The sequence below is a fragment of the Atta cephalotes genome, assembly GCF_000143395.1.
Source record: "Atta cephalotes unplaced genomic scaffold scaffold00031, whole genome shotgun sequence".
Taxonomy (NCBI): Eukaryota; Metazoa; Arthropoda; class Insecta; order Hymenoptera; family Formicidae; genus Atta; species Atta cephalotes.
Genome location: NW_012130095.1, coordinates 3,217,034 through 3,231,185, shown reverse-complemented (window position 1 = coordinate 3,231,185; position 14,152 = coordinate 3,217,034). Strand labels below are relative to the sequence as shown.

Below are 14,152 nucleotides of genomic sequence, written 5' to 3'. Positions count from 1 at the left end.
ATTCCTGAAAGCAATTTAAATTATAGATCATTAAGAAAAAAGTGTAAAATTATTTAATACTTGTTTGTGCGGAATAGTCGCGGAGAAACATACTTCCGTTCATTGATTTGAAACTGCAAAGTGCAAGTCAAACATGAAAATAAAAATCGGATAAGAATGCCTCGCGAAAGCAGTAGATTTGTATTCATCGAAGTATCTTAAGACAAAATAAAAAAAATAAAATAAAAAATATCTAAATCAGGGTAAATCATAAGTTAATATTTTTTTAAAACTAAATTAAGTTAAAGTTAATGGCTTATAAAATTAATAAAATTAAGTTAAAAGTTGAAAGAATAAAGAACTTAGTAAAAGTTAAGTTAAGATTGAATTAACTTAAGTTTAAAAAAAGTTAATTTAAAAAAAATTATTTTTGAGATTAGAATGTCCTAATTTTTCTTATAATGAGATTAAAATAATCTTTAAAGTAATCACTTATAAATATAGATTATTAGGTAAATTTAATTTTATATTCACATGTAAGTTACTTATATATAATAAGAGACGCTATAAAGCGTTTTCGTAGAATCTTGCAAAAGAGAAGGGTATATGTTTGCATTATTTTTCTTTCTTTAACTTTTATCTAACTTTCTTTAACTTCTAAAACGACTGCTCATGCATGTTTACGACTAGATATTTGTTACAAAGATAAACGTAAAATATGCAGTACTGTTCTACAACAATTCTTGATCTAAAGCTCATTTCATGTTGCTAAAATATAACATTTATGATCTAAAATTAGTGTGATTCAAATATAAACAAGAATTGATAAAATGAATGACAAAACCTAGCGAATGAATCAAAACTAGCTACCGTGTGCGACTCTTATTATAGAGTCTCTCATCATAAAATCATTGAACTTTTTCTAAATTAATTTTCTAATGTTTAAGATTTTATAGAAAAAAAATATTAGCATTAACAGAGGTAGAACAATTATTAATTTAAAAAAGTTAATAAATTAAAGTTTAAAAATAATTAAATGAAGTTAAAAATTAATGCATTTAAAATTAACTAAGTTAAGTTAAAAATTATTAACTTTTTAACTGTTTTCTTTTAATTATTAATGTTTTAACTAGTTACTACCCTGACTTAAACTTTGATTAAATTAACATAAAGAAATTTGTTTCGAAACTAATGTTAGAATCAACCTATAACAATAATCCATTGCATAACATTTTTTTATTTTCTGATCGAAACTGTAAATATTGGATATTGTTTTTAAAAGTTTTCCATTTTATTAAAATAAAAAAAAATTATAGAATTTCCAACCGACGTGTCGCGTCAGTTGGAAATTTTTTATTTTAAGAAAATGAAAACTCTCAAAAACAATATTCAATATTTAAAATTTCGACTAGAAAACGAAAAAACAACATTACTGCAGTGTTCTGCAATTTATATGAACCATTCTCTCAATGTCGGGAACTCGCACATATATGCATATACGGTATGATAATGGAGCACGTTGATTCCGAGAACAGCGTTTCCACGGGCAACGATGTCTCCGCGGTCCATATTTAGGAAATAGAAACGAATCAACCGAATAATGATTCCAAATGTACCGCTAATAGGAGCGTCAACGCTGTTCGACTCAGTTCGACCAATACGCGTCGAGCGCGCATGCACGTCGTCGACGCGCATGTCACGTCGTTGGCCGCCGCAAGGTCGGGGTCTCAGGATCCGCGCGCGCGATATCGTCTGCCCCTGCCGCGGCCGCGGATGGTAGTGTCGAGTGCGGTAGTCGCTCGTAGCCGGTTGTCGGTTCGCTCAAACCGCGTGACGCGGGTGGCAGGCGGGAGTTTGTTGTCCCAGTCGACTCGTGCGTGAGGGAAGAGTGAACAGCAAGTGATCCGCGCGTCGGAACGTCGGACGGTGCGCCCGGCTCTTTGACAGCGGCGTCGAAATGGCAGCGGTATCGTTTCGGGCGATATTCGTCGTGAGGTGGTGCGAGATGAGCCGCGTGCTGACTGCCACGTCTTACCTGACCACAACGAGGCGGTACCGAAAGGTGAGAGAATGCACGTTGACAACATAAAACGAGCGAATCACACTTGGGCTAACTTGGGTTCAAATTCCTACATTTTTTTATCTGAGGTACCACCCAGGTATCATTTTATATCCTTGTGTTTATTGATATATTAAATAAAGATAAATAATGTCTGGAAAGCAGGATGGGAATCTGAAACGTACTCTTGCGTGTCGCGCAACCTGCGGTGGCCTTTCGGTCATTCCGCTCGATGGAAATCTCTTTCCTCTCCCTGTTTTCTCTCGGAGTAGTCGGGAATATTTATTCGGAGCATATGTGGAACTATACAAGGGATCGTGTGACAGGGATCGGCGATATACATTGGTTATCTCAAAGCCGGCGGACATTGGTTTATTTTGAATACATACGCGTGCGGATTAAATCAAATTAATTGATATTACGGAGCTCAGGTGTTCACTCCTCATGGCCCCTATCCTATTCGCAATCGCGATAGCTGCGTTAATGTTACATGAGGTTCCCGAGATCCTACTTCTCCCACTCTCATCCATGCGAAGCGTACCCTGGCTCCGGTACGAGTCCCACCTTCGAGTCGTTTGCGTGTACAATGTACATTCAATAGCGTTAGCGGGTCTTTATCACACACGCGCTTTCTGAAAGCACGCGATACCTTTGGTATACCGCGCTTCTCTATCTGAACACAAGTACTCAACAATTGCAGGAAAGCCTATAATGTTAATAAAACCGGTAACAAGAGACGAGATATCGGATTTGAACGGAGGAATTAATCGTTTGTGATTATTCTTCATCCGTTTTTAATTCTTAGAATTACAAAAAAAAAGATGAAGAGATAAACCAAGATTAAAATTAAATTGATAGAAACGGATATAAAGTATTCTGGGAAAAATTGTATTTTCTTTTATGTTCTATTTATTTTTCTTTCAGAAATTTTTTGCTGCTCGCAGATTAAATGAATATCAGATTATATTTTAATAGTTAAATGATGTAAAGTATAATTATAATTCCGATACGCGATATCGAATGTATGTGTTATTCGACTCCGCTATATTGTGAGAAAAATGTACTAAATTTTAATAAATATAATATTTGTTCGAATAATAGTAGCTAAATATTTACTAAATGTATTCATTTGGTACATGAATTATTAATTCGACATAACTTTCATTATTTTTATTTAGTAAAAATTTATTTACCGTAAGTAAATGTTAAATTAATACTGATCAGAGAAATATTTAGTAACATTTAGAATATTTTTTAGTATGATGACTTTATATTATAATGTAATTTGTCGCGTAGGATGAGAATTAATAATTTCGAGAATAATATAAAGCGAGAGACACATTTGTTATTTAATTATTTATTATCGTGGACATGCATATGATCGCTTTAAATTATTTGGTAATTATAAAATGATAAACATACATGTTCTTAGCAAAATTAACGCGAAACATTTGTATATATGTTATTAAAAAAAATTGGAAATTATTTCTAATTTTAACGTATATCTACTGTTAAGAAATCTAATATCTATAATAGATTAAAAAAAACAACATAATATATTCTTCTTCTCGTTTCTTTTTAAAAGAATTATTATTTAAGAAATTTGCATTAATTTCGCTATGTTTGTGCGTATTAATTATGAATGTAGGAACAAAAGTAAACTGATAGTTTATTTTTTCTTATTGAGAAAAATTAGAACAAAAAGCTGCAAAAGCTGCAAAAGCTGCAAAGCTGTTTCTAAGTATTTACATCGATAATATTATAAATATTAAATATTAAATATTAAATAGTCAAATTATTTTGTGCCATGTATTTGCTTAAAATTAATTGACTAGTACGTTTAGTAATTACAAGAACTATATCAGTAACTTTCGCAAAAAAATTTCATATTAAAATGTTATCATTCTTCTGATTACTGCACACAAATGCGGTTATAAGATAAAAAGCAAATCATACACATCCTGATGCGTATGCGTCCACCGTATGCGCACTGTGCGATCACATCTGCAGTATGACAGCATTAATTACCATAATGCTTAGTAATTAAAGAAATTATAAAATTATAACGGAAATTATATAATTATAGAATAAAATGAGAAAAAATATTGCTGCAATTTCTAGTTCTCATTATTTTAATTCCGATATAGAAATATACTTCAATTATATGTGATTCTTAATTTAACATTAATATTGTTTTTATATATTTTGTTTATAGGAATTATAAGATAATAAAACTGCATTTACACAAATATGATAAATTAAAATGGTAATAATATATTTACTTATAATATAGTTACTTATGAAACTAATGATTAAGATGAAATGATTAAAATGAATATGAGAAATAATTAGAGAAGTAGAATAATAATATGAATATTATATTATTATAAATATTGTCATTGCTTTATATTAAATTTTAATATAGATGTCAACTTCATATTAATGTACAATCCAGCCTTTTAAATCAGTATCTATATAGTCATCATTTATATTTAGCACGCCATCAATCGATTTTTAACATTTTTTATAGCTTAAAATAAACCGCCTTCGCAAACTATCATCGAGCAAAATACAAAAAATATGACGTTTAAAGTAAATAAACAGCTGCATGATTTAGACAGAAAGAATAATTTTATTAAAGTATTTAAAAATTTAGGTATAGATCTGAAAGTAATTTTGTTGGCCTATCAAAATAATTATGAAAGAAATTCAAGCATGAGGAGTAATGAAAAAAGTTTTAACATTCTAATAAGCAGTTTCGAACGTTTTATATAATTTTTTGCTGATTCCAATAAAATAATTTTAGATCTAGCTAAATTTTTAGATACTTCATCAAAACTTTCTGTAATGATGTAAAATTTTTATAGATTCAACGAGATTCAGGATGAATTATTAAATAGAAACGGATTGAACGGATTGTTATTATCAAACATACTTTAGAATATCATATTTGTTTTCCTAAAGAATTGTGTAATCCAGTAATTTTTTTCGATTCCCCTTTCAGTGCTGATGTATAACGGGAATTCAATTTCTGCTCTGTGGACTTTGATAGGAATATCCAATTAATAGGATGCTCGTGGTGAGCAATATATATCCTTGTTCTCGATGTAGATATTGCAATTTCGATAACCGGACCGATTTTCGATAAATTTCCCGGGCATATGCGTCTTCGGTATAAAAGCGAACCGTTTGTGCCCAAGTTGCATTAAACGATCCCGAGTTCATCGTCGCCATGGGAAGAGAAACGTTTTCTACGTGAAAAATACAGGTACCACCTATGCTCATAAATCAAATAGCGTCGCGCTTTAGCACCGACTATTGTGCTAATATTTCACTCGGCTCTTAGCAATGCTTCGCTGCTCGACCATTTCCTACGTATCTTGTACGTACAGATTAAAGTTCAGGGAGAAGCTCGAATACTTCGGTTAAAATGGATAAGAAGAAAAGGATGGAAAAATATAGATCAACATCGTGTGCTTAAAGTAGACGTGATCATGATACATACTGAAAAAAATTTTTGATATTTGTAACATGATATAATAATTATTATAATAGTAGTGTAATAATCATACATGTTATGTACTTGGAAAAACATTTTGCTTGAAATCTAAAAATTAATATAACTACAGATATATATCTCAGAATAATTTGCCATCAAAATAATTATGTAAAAAAATAATTATGAAACAAACGTAATGAGCAATATACTACAGAAATGTTTGATATTCTAAGCATTCAGTTTGAATCCTACGTAATTATTTTGATAATTCAACAAAATTTTATTTGTATATATACATATATAGAGCTAAATTTTTAAATACTTCAACATCACAATCATTTGTTCGTGTAATAATAATTATATTTATAATTCTATGAAAAAAATATAATTTAGTATTGAAAATTACTATAAATATAATTATTATTAAATACAAAATATGATTAACTTAAAAAGTGATATAATTTACAATTTAATTATGGAGTGTAATCATTTGTAGTAATAATAACTATAATTTGTCATTTTTAGTGCTAATTATATATATTTTTTATAATAGAACTATAAATTAATTATTAAGTAATTATTATTACTAACATTACAACAATAATAATCATAATTATAATACTAAAATAGGTCAAATACTGATAACTTTTTTCATCGTCAGTGCCTTTAATTTTTGTAACAATTAGTATCACTAATGTTTTTCGAGAGATCCGTTTTATTGCTTATAAATAGTAAATGTACACTATTATTAGCGACAATATTTTTGTATATTCTAATCCAAAATTTTTTTTTACCACTGATTTTAACATACGAGGAAAGTTTTTTAATATTCGTGTTTATAATTACAGTAAAATAATTTAAGCAAAGCTCCATTTTGAAAGTTATTACTGCTATTAATGTTAATAATTATAATTATATTTATATTTCTCTACCAAAAAAATATACAGTTGATACCAAAAATGAAGTTATAAATTGTTAAATTTTTTTTCTAATAATTGTAACCATTTTTTAATATATAGAAATAAACTCGTAGCGTATAATGTTCGCATAAAATTTATGCAGAATTTAAAAAATAAAGCGATGTGAAAATTAAATTAAAAATTTATGCAGAATAAAATAATGGAGAAAGATGGAACATATACACGTATGAGTAACATAGGTAGTTTGTTTTTCATTTAAAAGTTGACATAGTCAAAATTAAAATAAAATAAAAAGTGATACGTAATTAATGTATACTGAAAAATGTGTAGAACTTTAAATATGTCATATTTCTGCGTAAACTAAATATGCTGTTGCTCGCATTATCTGACTCGAGTTTGTTCGTGTTAGCACAATCTAGCTACGATCCAAATTTCTACAAATATCCTTAAAAACTTTAAGGAATTTTAGGATCGCCGAGATACTTCATATACACAGGTACTTCATATGCGCTTATTATATACGTCAATAACGTTCTTTTTTCATATCTCTTAGGTATGATAAATGTCAAGTGAGATAAATCTAGTCGCAGGCTGCCACGAGCTTCTCGGCATTTATAAATATTCAGTGTTCCTCAGATCGTCACACCGAAAATATACCGTATTCCTGAGACTTATTTTGACCTCGAAAACATTCCATGAATTGCTCTTTGTCGTTGATTTTATTCTTAGAATAGCAAAATAACATTTTCGAAGAGTTAACTTTTAGGCGGAACCTTGCATATGTGGATATAATATTTATTCGGAATTCTTTTTCATATCAAAATTATAACCTCTTATGTCATCGCTCGACTCGAGAATTTTCATTGACAAATTTGGTCTCATAGAAATCGAATTTATTGTCAGCTTTTACGAATCTAAAAATCTAAATGCAAAATCTAGATATAATTTGAATATTTTAGGTGAAAGCCTCAGTAAGTTTTTAACTTGGATTTTTTTCCCTTTTTCAATTTTGACCAAAAAGACAAATTATGTAATTAATGATACAACAGGGCATCATAAAAAGTTTCATCGATAGCTTTTCTTTTATTCTTGTTCTTCCCTGCTTGTATTAAAGCCACAAATTTCTATAGTAAAGAAGCTGTGGTTAAAGCACATAAATTTGCGTCAAGTTCTAAAAAGAGCCAGTATTGCACAATTTTATTTAAGTATATCAGCATTAACTTTCTCTACTGTTGCATAAATTCAGTGATGTGTAAAATGCAAGTTTGTAAGAAATCTTGGAATGATATATATTTCATTTCAATGACTCATCGTTCGTGATACGCACGTTATGTCATTACGTCAGATGGAGCCTGACGTTTTTTCAAGGCGCATATTTGGTTGGTATTTCATTGAGTCGTTACGGATTCTCATTAACCTCCTTACGCGTCACCTGACATTTTACAACGATCACGTAACATATAATATGCCGTTCTTAAGACAAAATGCACGAATTCCAATATTTCCTTCCCATTCGTTTTACACAGAAAAAAATTAACGAGACAATGAACGAGACATTAATTAATAGATCGTGAAAATGTCAACCTAATTACTTCGAAGCTGAATCGATTTATTGTCCAATTCGATAAAAGATTTTACTTCTCTCAGCTTGGATTGCAATGATTGTCTCGATAAAATTACCGGGTCAAGTGTCGGCATTTTGCGGACAATACCGTTCGAAGTGACAATTGTAGTGAGAAGCGCAAGACAATTTTAGTCAATCGATTTTCTGTCTATCTATTTTCGTCGCTACTAATACGTGTGCCTCGACATAACAGCTGATCCGTATAAATTTGTTGACTCATCTTAGGATCTACTGGAAGATATGACGAAGCATCATACGTTATGTCATTGCCGTCTGTAGATGAATAACAAAAATATATCGGTACTTATTTTTGTTTCATTTTATTGAAACTTTATTTTCCACGAATTGCTCGCATTTAAAATGTAGAGATTCTAGAACATGTGACATGTGAAGAGCATAAATCCTGGAAACTTCAACTGATCCACATAAATTTGTTGACTCATCTTAGATGACAGACCTACTGGAAGATGTGACGAGACGTCATATGCTATGTCATTGCGGTCACGTCCGTAGATAAATATCGATGTAACGGTATTTATTTTCACTCCATTTATTGAAACTTATTTTCTATGAATTGCTCGCATTTAAATGTAGCTTCTAAAGCGTGTGACATGCGAAGTCCAGGAAATTCATGCGATAATTGCTCATATCGGATTTAGTCTTCGATGATCTTTATATGTGCTTTTCTTGGAAAAAATATGATGAACAATTGCGCAAGCAGTACAGAGGAAATTGCTTATAAAGCTGTTAACTGATTAGATTTGAGAGATAATTAGTTAATTAATTAAAGTTAATTAAGTATGAATAGAATGAATAACAGTATCGAGCTAACATGGAATGTACGAAATAGTGTCGAATAATTACTATAGAATTCCTGTAAATCGATTTATGAACGAAATCAGCATGAATATTTTAATAATTCAATTGTGATTAATGTAATGTAATATTCTCAATTATTATTAGCGATGTATTCTCTCAGCGAACACATTTCCAGTTAACATTGGAATTGGCGACATAGCTTTCCATGCTGCTGACCTTTTTAGTGCAGAAATATTTCCATTTCAATTTTAAATTCAAATAAAATTCACGCGGTCCACAGTTGCGCACAGTTTGTAGATGAATTATTGGTTCATCGCAATGTACAATGATCCCGAAATTCGTTTTCAATAACGAAGCACAAATTTGAAAAATTGTCCGTGTATTTCAGCAATGTTACGTCGATTTTTACTATGAAGATGTCATTCTATTTTTTCTGGATTAAATCTCATGTCTGCAAACGTTAATTAAAAATTTCTAGAGTCTAAACGTAAGGCTTTAATTATTCTTTTCGACGAAAGCGAAAACAAATATGAGTACGAAAATTAACTGGTTTCTGCAGAGACGAAATACGATATTTTTATAACCGACTCATTACTAGCTGAACTTTTTTCCTTTAAAGTTATAGAAACTTTCCACAGAGTTCCATTAACCTGCTACTAGATTCGATAAAAACTCATCATACAACCACTTGAACTGCACAGTCCAGGTTTTTACTATGACACCTTTAAGTTTCTGAAACATTCCAAGTTTGTTGCATATTTAGAAGTTAAATTAGAAGCGGAAAAATTTGAAATGTTTCACCTTCATTTTTAACATTTTCTTTGATAACTAATAATTTTTTTTATCCGTTGTCAATTTGATTACTCTCACGTGTTTATCCAGTATACATATATGATGCTATACATATAAGCCAGATCTTATCTTGGATACATTACGTTTTATTCTGGAATAGCAATATTTTTAGAATAGCAATTTTTATGAAGATAGAGTGCCATAAAACCTATCTAAGTATTATCAAGTCTGCGTATTATGAAAGATTACATGCTTATCTTTATGGAAAAATGATCTTGCTGAAGTATCTAAAAATTTAGTAGATCTGAAGATTATTATATTGGACTTAAAAAAAAGAATTATGTAAAAAACTCAAGCATAATGAGTAATGCTGCAAAGAATTTTGACATTATAGCAACTAGTTTGAGCGTTTTACATAATTATTTTGATAATCCAATAAAATTATTTTTAGATTTATATCTAGCTACTTTTGAGATGCCTTAATAAAATCGTTTTTCCCGTATTGAAACGAAATCCATCAATCTTGCAATTAAAGCATTAAATATCTTTCATATATTTTTTTATATTATATATATATATAAAATAATTTTAATGATAAATGTTATATAAGTAAAAAAAGAGCTGCATGTTCATCGGTATTAATAACTAATTTTTAGTACTTCCATAGTGATCAAAACAATACTTACCCTCGAATATTTTACTGGGCGGCACTTTATTACGACTGTCGAATGTATTGGTCTCTATTTCACCCACGATAAATTTCACAAAGATATAAAGCCAATGCAATGAAAAATCGATTTTATGACAATACAGCGTATCGTTTTCTCGTTATTGTTTTTGTTAAAGTTGCGTAACAGAATGCATACGTAATAGCCAATACTTTGTTAGTCTTCGTGTTCACGATTTATTTAAATCGCACTATCGTGTTTTTTCGCATTTTACGCTTTTCATAAGCTCTATTCAAGCAGTATCTCATTCATGGAATTTTTTCACTAACACACGGAATGTTCGAAATAAACAGGCTATTATTGGGTTAACCACACATTGAACAAATTATTTATCTTGAGAAGCCACATGTATTAAAAACTAAATTGTAGGACTTTTATGTTAGTGAGCGGTTTCCATAAAGAAACTAAATCTCGTAATATTTCATAACATTACATAATATTTCATAACATTAACAGTCCTACAAACGCGAAAATACGTATTCTTTGATAACCTTTAATCAGCCAAGTAAATTTATGTGCTTTTCAATATTTCAAACATAATTGCTTATATATTTTGTTAAGGGAAAAAAGATTTCTACTGAATTATGTGAAGTCATTGTATTATATATTAGGTGTAGTAAAAAGAAATCCATTATTTTTGCATGAAATTGAATGGAAAAATAATGGATTTTTACTACACCTAATATCAAGCAAAATTCAACTTCATCACTATATAAAAAATATGTACGATGTCTCTGAATTTTCTTTTGTTTGTTACAATCAATCCTTGGAGATTATATTTTTACTAAATAAAAATTATTGTAAAAATCACAAAGCAAGAAATAACAGATCTAATTTAAAAAAATATTATAATAATTAAATTAAAACTAAGTAAAAATTAATTAATTACAAGAAGATACAGACAAAAAGAATTAAAAAACAGTTTAATATGTCATGAAGGAAATATAAACTGTATATACTATATAATACAGACTATGCATGTATAGCTACATATTCGGTTTTGAATAATATTAAAGCTCTCAAGATGAACTAAAATAGACCATGTTTCATTTATCACCCGTCACATGCATGGCTTACTAATGCAGCTTTAATTGCGACGTCTTGTTTATTCGACTTTGTGCTTCAACATTAGCGAACTATTGTCTTGTTTAACCGGCAAAGCTCGTTAGCAAATCTTGCATCGCTTTCTTCGAAAAGTCGTCGACAAAAATAAAGTTAACTTCAATACTTGTCGTACTTGTCGTCGAAATTCGAAAATGTAATTATACTTAACTTGAGTTACTATTACTAATTACAGTTAAGATGTGTAACATATCAAGCTTGAAAAATTTAATATGCATTTTTATATTATTTCAGATAATCTAGATAATTATTTGACTTTTTGTTTCCCATGTACCTAATTATTTTAATGAATATTCTTAGTTTTTCATCAAGTCGGATTGTAAAGCAGGGACATCAGGATTTAACTTAATATAAGTATCGCGTAAGACGAGAGAAAGCCTTGCTACTTCTGTTAATAAGTATTGAAAATTACGTTACGAAGAGAGAAGAGAAAGAGAGAGAGAGAAATTCTAGCACTTAATTACAAAAATAAAAAAATGTTCATACTCAGCCGATTTAAGTAATCGTTCGCAACGATTAATTTAATTAGCTTCTGACTTTGGTTTATTGCATGAAATTTCTTATTTGTTTAACTTTAATTAAATTGACTTTCTTGATTCAATCAAACAATAATTAAAGTTGCTCGAACAATGTTTGAAGCTAAGTTGTATCATTAATCTTCAATGATCATTTTTGCATTTTAGAAACTTAATCATTTAGTAATTGTACAAAGGAGAGAATAATATCATAAATGTCATCATAAATTTTATTATCAAAGTGATTTTATAGATTTCCGGTATTACTAGAGTTTATGTTTGCTATGTTCAAAACTGCAGTTCTAGTTTGGTTCAGTACAATTTTAGTTTATCAATTCTGTAAAATAGTCATACATAATTAATCAAATTTATGGGACTACTGACTGTTTAAATAAATCTGTCATGTACAGCTATTGTGAGAACATTGCTGTTACCAATCTAACAATACTACTCATTACGTATGCGAATTAATAGCCGTTGGATATTAATGGAAAATGCTAGACGCGCACTTTACTAAGTGAAAAGTGCCAGACACAGCTATTGTGGAAAAGTTGCTGGTCCCACCAGTTTACAGATTGGTGTAACCGTTACAGAGTTATCCAAGGGGCTCCGGACTGCGGAGGCTGCGGCAAGCAGGCGCCATAAACATCGATCTGCTCTGCTACATTCTCCCTACGTCCCAGCCTATTCTAGCAAGGACAATTCTTGTTATCGTTATTATTTTTAAGAGAACACTGTTTTTTTGGACTCCATAAGAACGAGCAATGACTTGAAGCTGCAATAATCATCAAAACTCGATTAGCAATCATTAAAAACGTGTCGCTGAGAGCTTTCTTGCCTTCGACAATTGGACAATATTAAATATATTATTGATCTATATGCGAATGAAATCCGTTTACGATAGAGAATTGTTCGAAATATCTCGCTGCAAATTTTGAGACGCTAGAAATATGAGTAAAACAGCTGCAGTAATTTTAGAGATTGACGCTGCGCGCTGTGAGATTCATTCCTCCTTATGTAATTGAAATTTTAAGTCTGCTGTAGAGTCCAGAGATTGTGCATCATGTCGTGCAAAATCTCGGATTTGTCTACGACGTGCTTTGTATTCAGCGCAACGTGCTATGCAATAATTAAATTAATATTCGACTGTGCAGAGGAACGATTGTTCGATAAATGAATTTCTCTGACAATAATAGTTAAAAGCAATTACAAGAATTTTGCCAAAGTTATTTGATCGTTGCAGAACAACTTTTATTTCAAAGCAACTATGTAAACGAAACTATATGGTTTTATTTGTTTGTTTTTTGTAACAAGTTTACGAAATGATCGGTAGCGTCAAAAATTTAACCATTTTATATATATCTATATAACAAATAAGTTAACTGTGACTAAATCGACAAGAATGAAAAAAAAAGTAAAAATAGTAAAAATAAAAAAGGAAATAAAATATGTATGAAAGCTTTATGATTAATATTGTCTCTTTATAAAAATATGTCTCAAATAATTATAATTGAATAAAGGAAATTATTTTAAAATCGTTTATGATGTAATAATCGTTATGACATGTGTAATGCGGTCGTCCTTTCTGAATAAACAGAGCGAATTTCATGCATATTAATTCAATCACCGTTAACCTAAGTCGTATAATTACGAGAGTATTTATGAGACAGAAACGAAATTATGATGCATGCATTAAACGTAATATGTCCAAGTGTAGAAATGTCTCTCCAATTTCTTTCTAACATTAAATTTATTTACGAAAATTTCTATATTTTTCGTATTGTAAAAACTCACCTTGTATACATTCGATGCAGCAACTGTAAAATAAATATCAACAATCAGGAGTTAATATCCATTAATAAATAAGCAATATATCATTCTTTTCAATTAAATTTAACGGTTATCATAAACAATTCTAACACTAAATAATAAAATAAGAAATCAATTTTACAGTTTTATTTAAAAATAACTCTACAGCTGTATATATATATATATATATATATATATATATATATATATATATATATATATATATATATATATATATAATATATATATATATATTATTACTATATATTATTATATATATATATAT

General features: G+C 29.7%; 1 protein-coding gene across 1 annotated transcript in view; it reads left to right on the top strand.

Moving 5' to 3' along the window:
- Window positions 1-1,936: 1,936 nt before the first annotated feature.
- Window positions 1,937-14,152, top strand: part of LOC105620999 (calcium uniporter protein, mitochondrial) — a 61,469-nt gene continuing 49,253 nt past the window's right edge. The window contains exon 1 of the mRNA XM_012202476.1: window positions 1,937-2,041. Coding sequence (XP_012057866.1) covers window positions 1,937-2,041 — 105 coding nt within the window. The remainder of the gene's footprint in view (window positions 2,042-14,152) is intronic.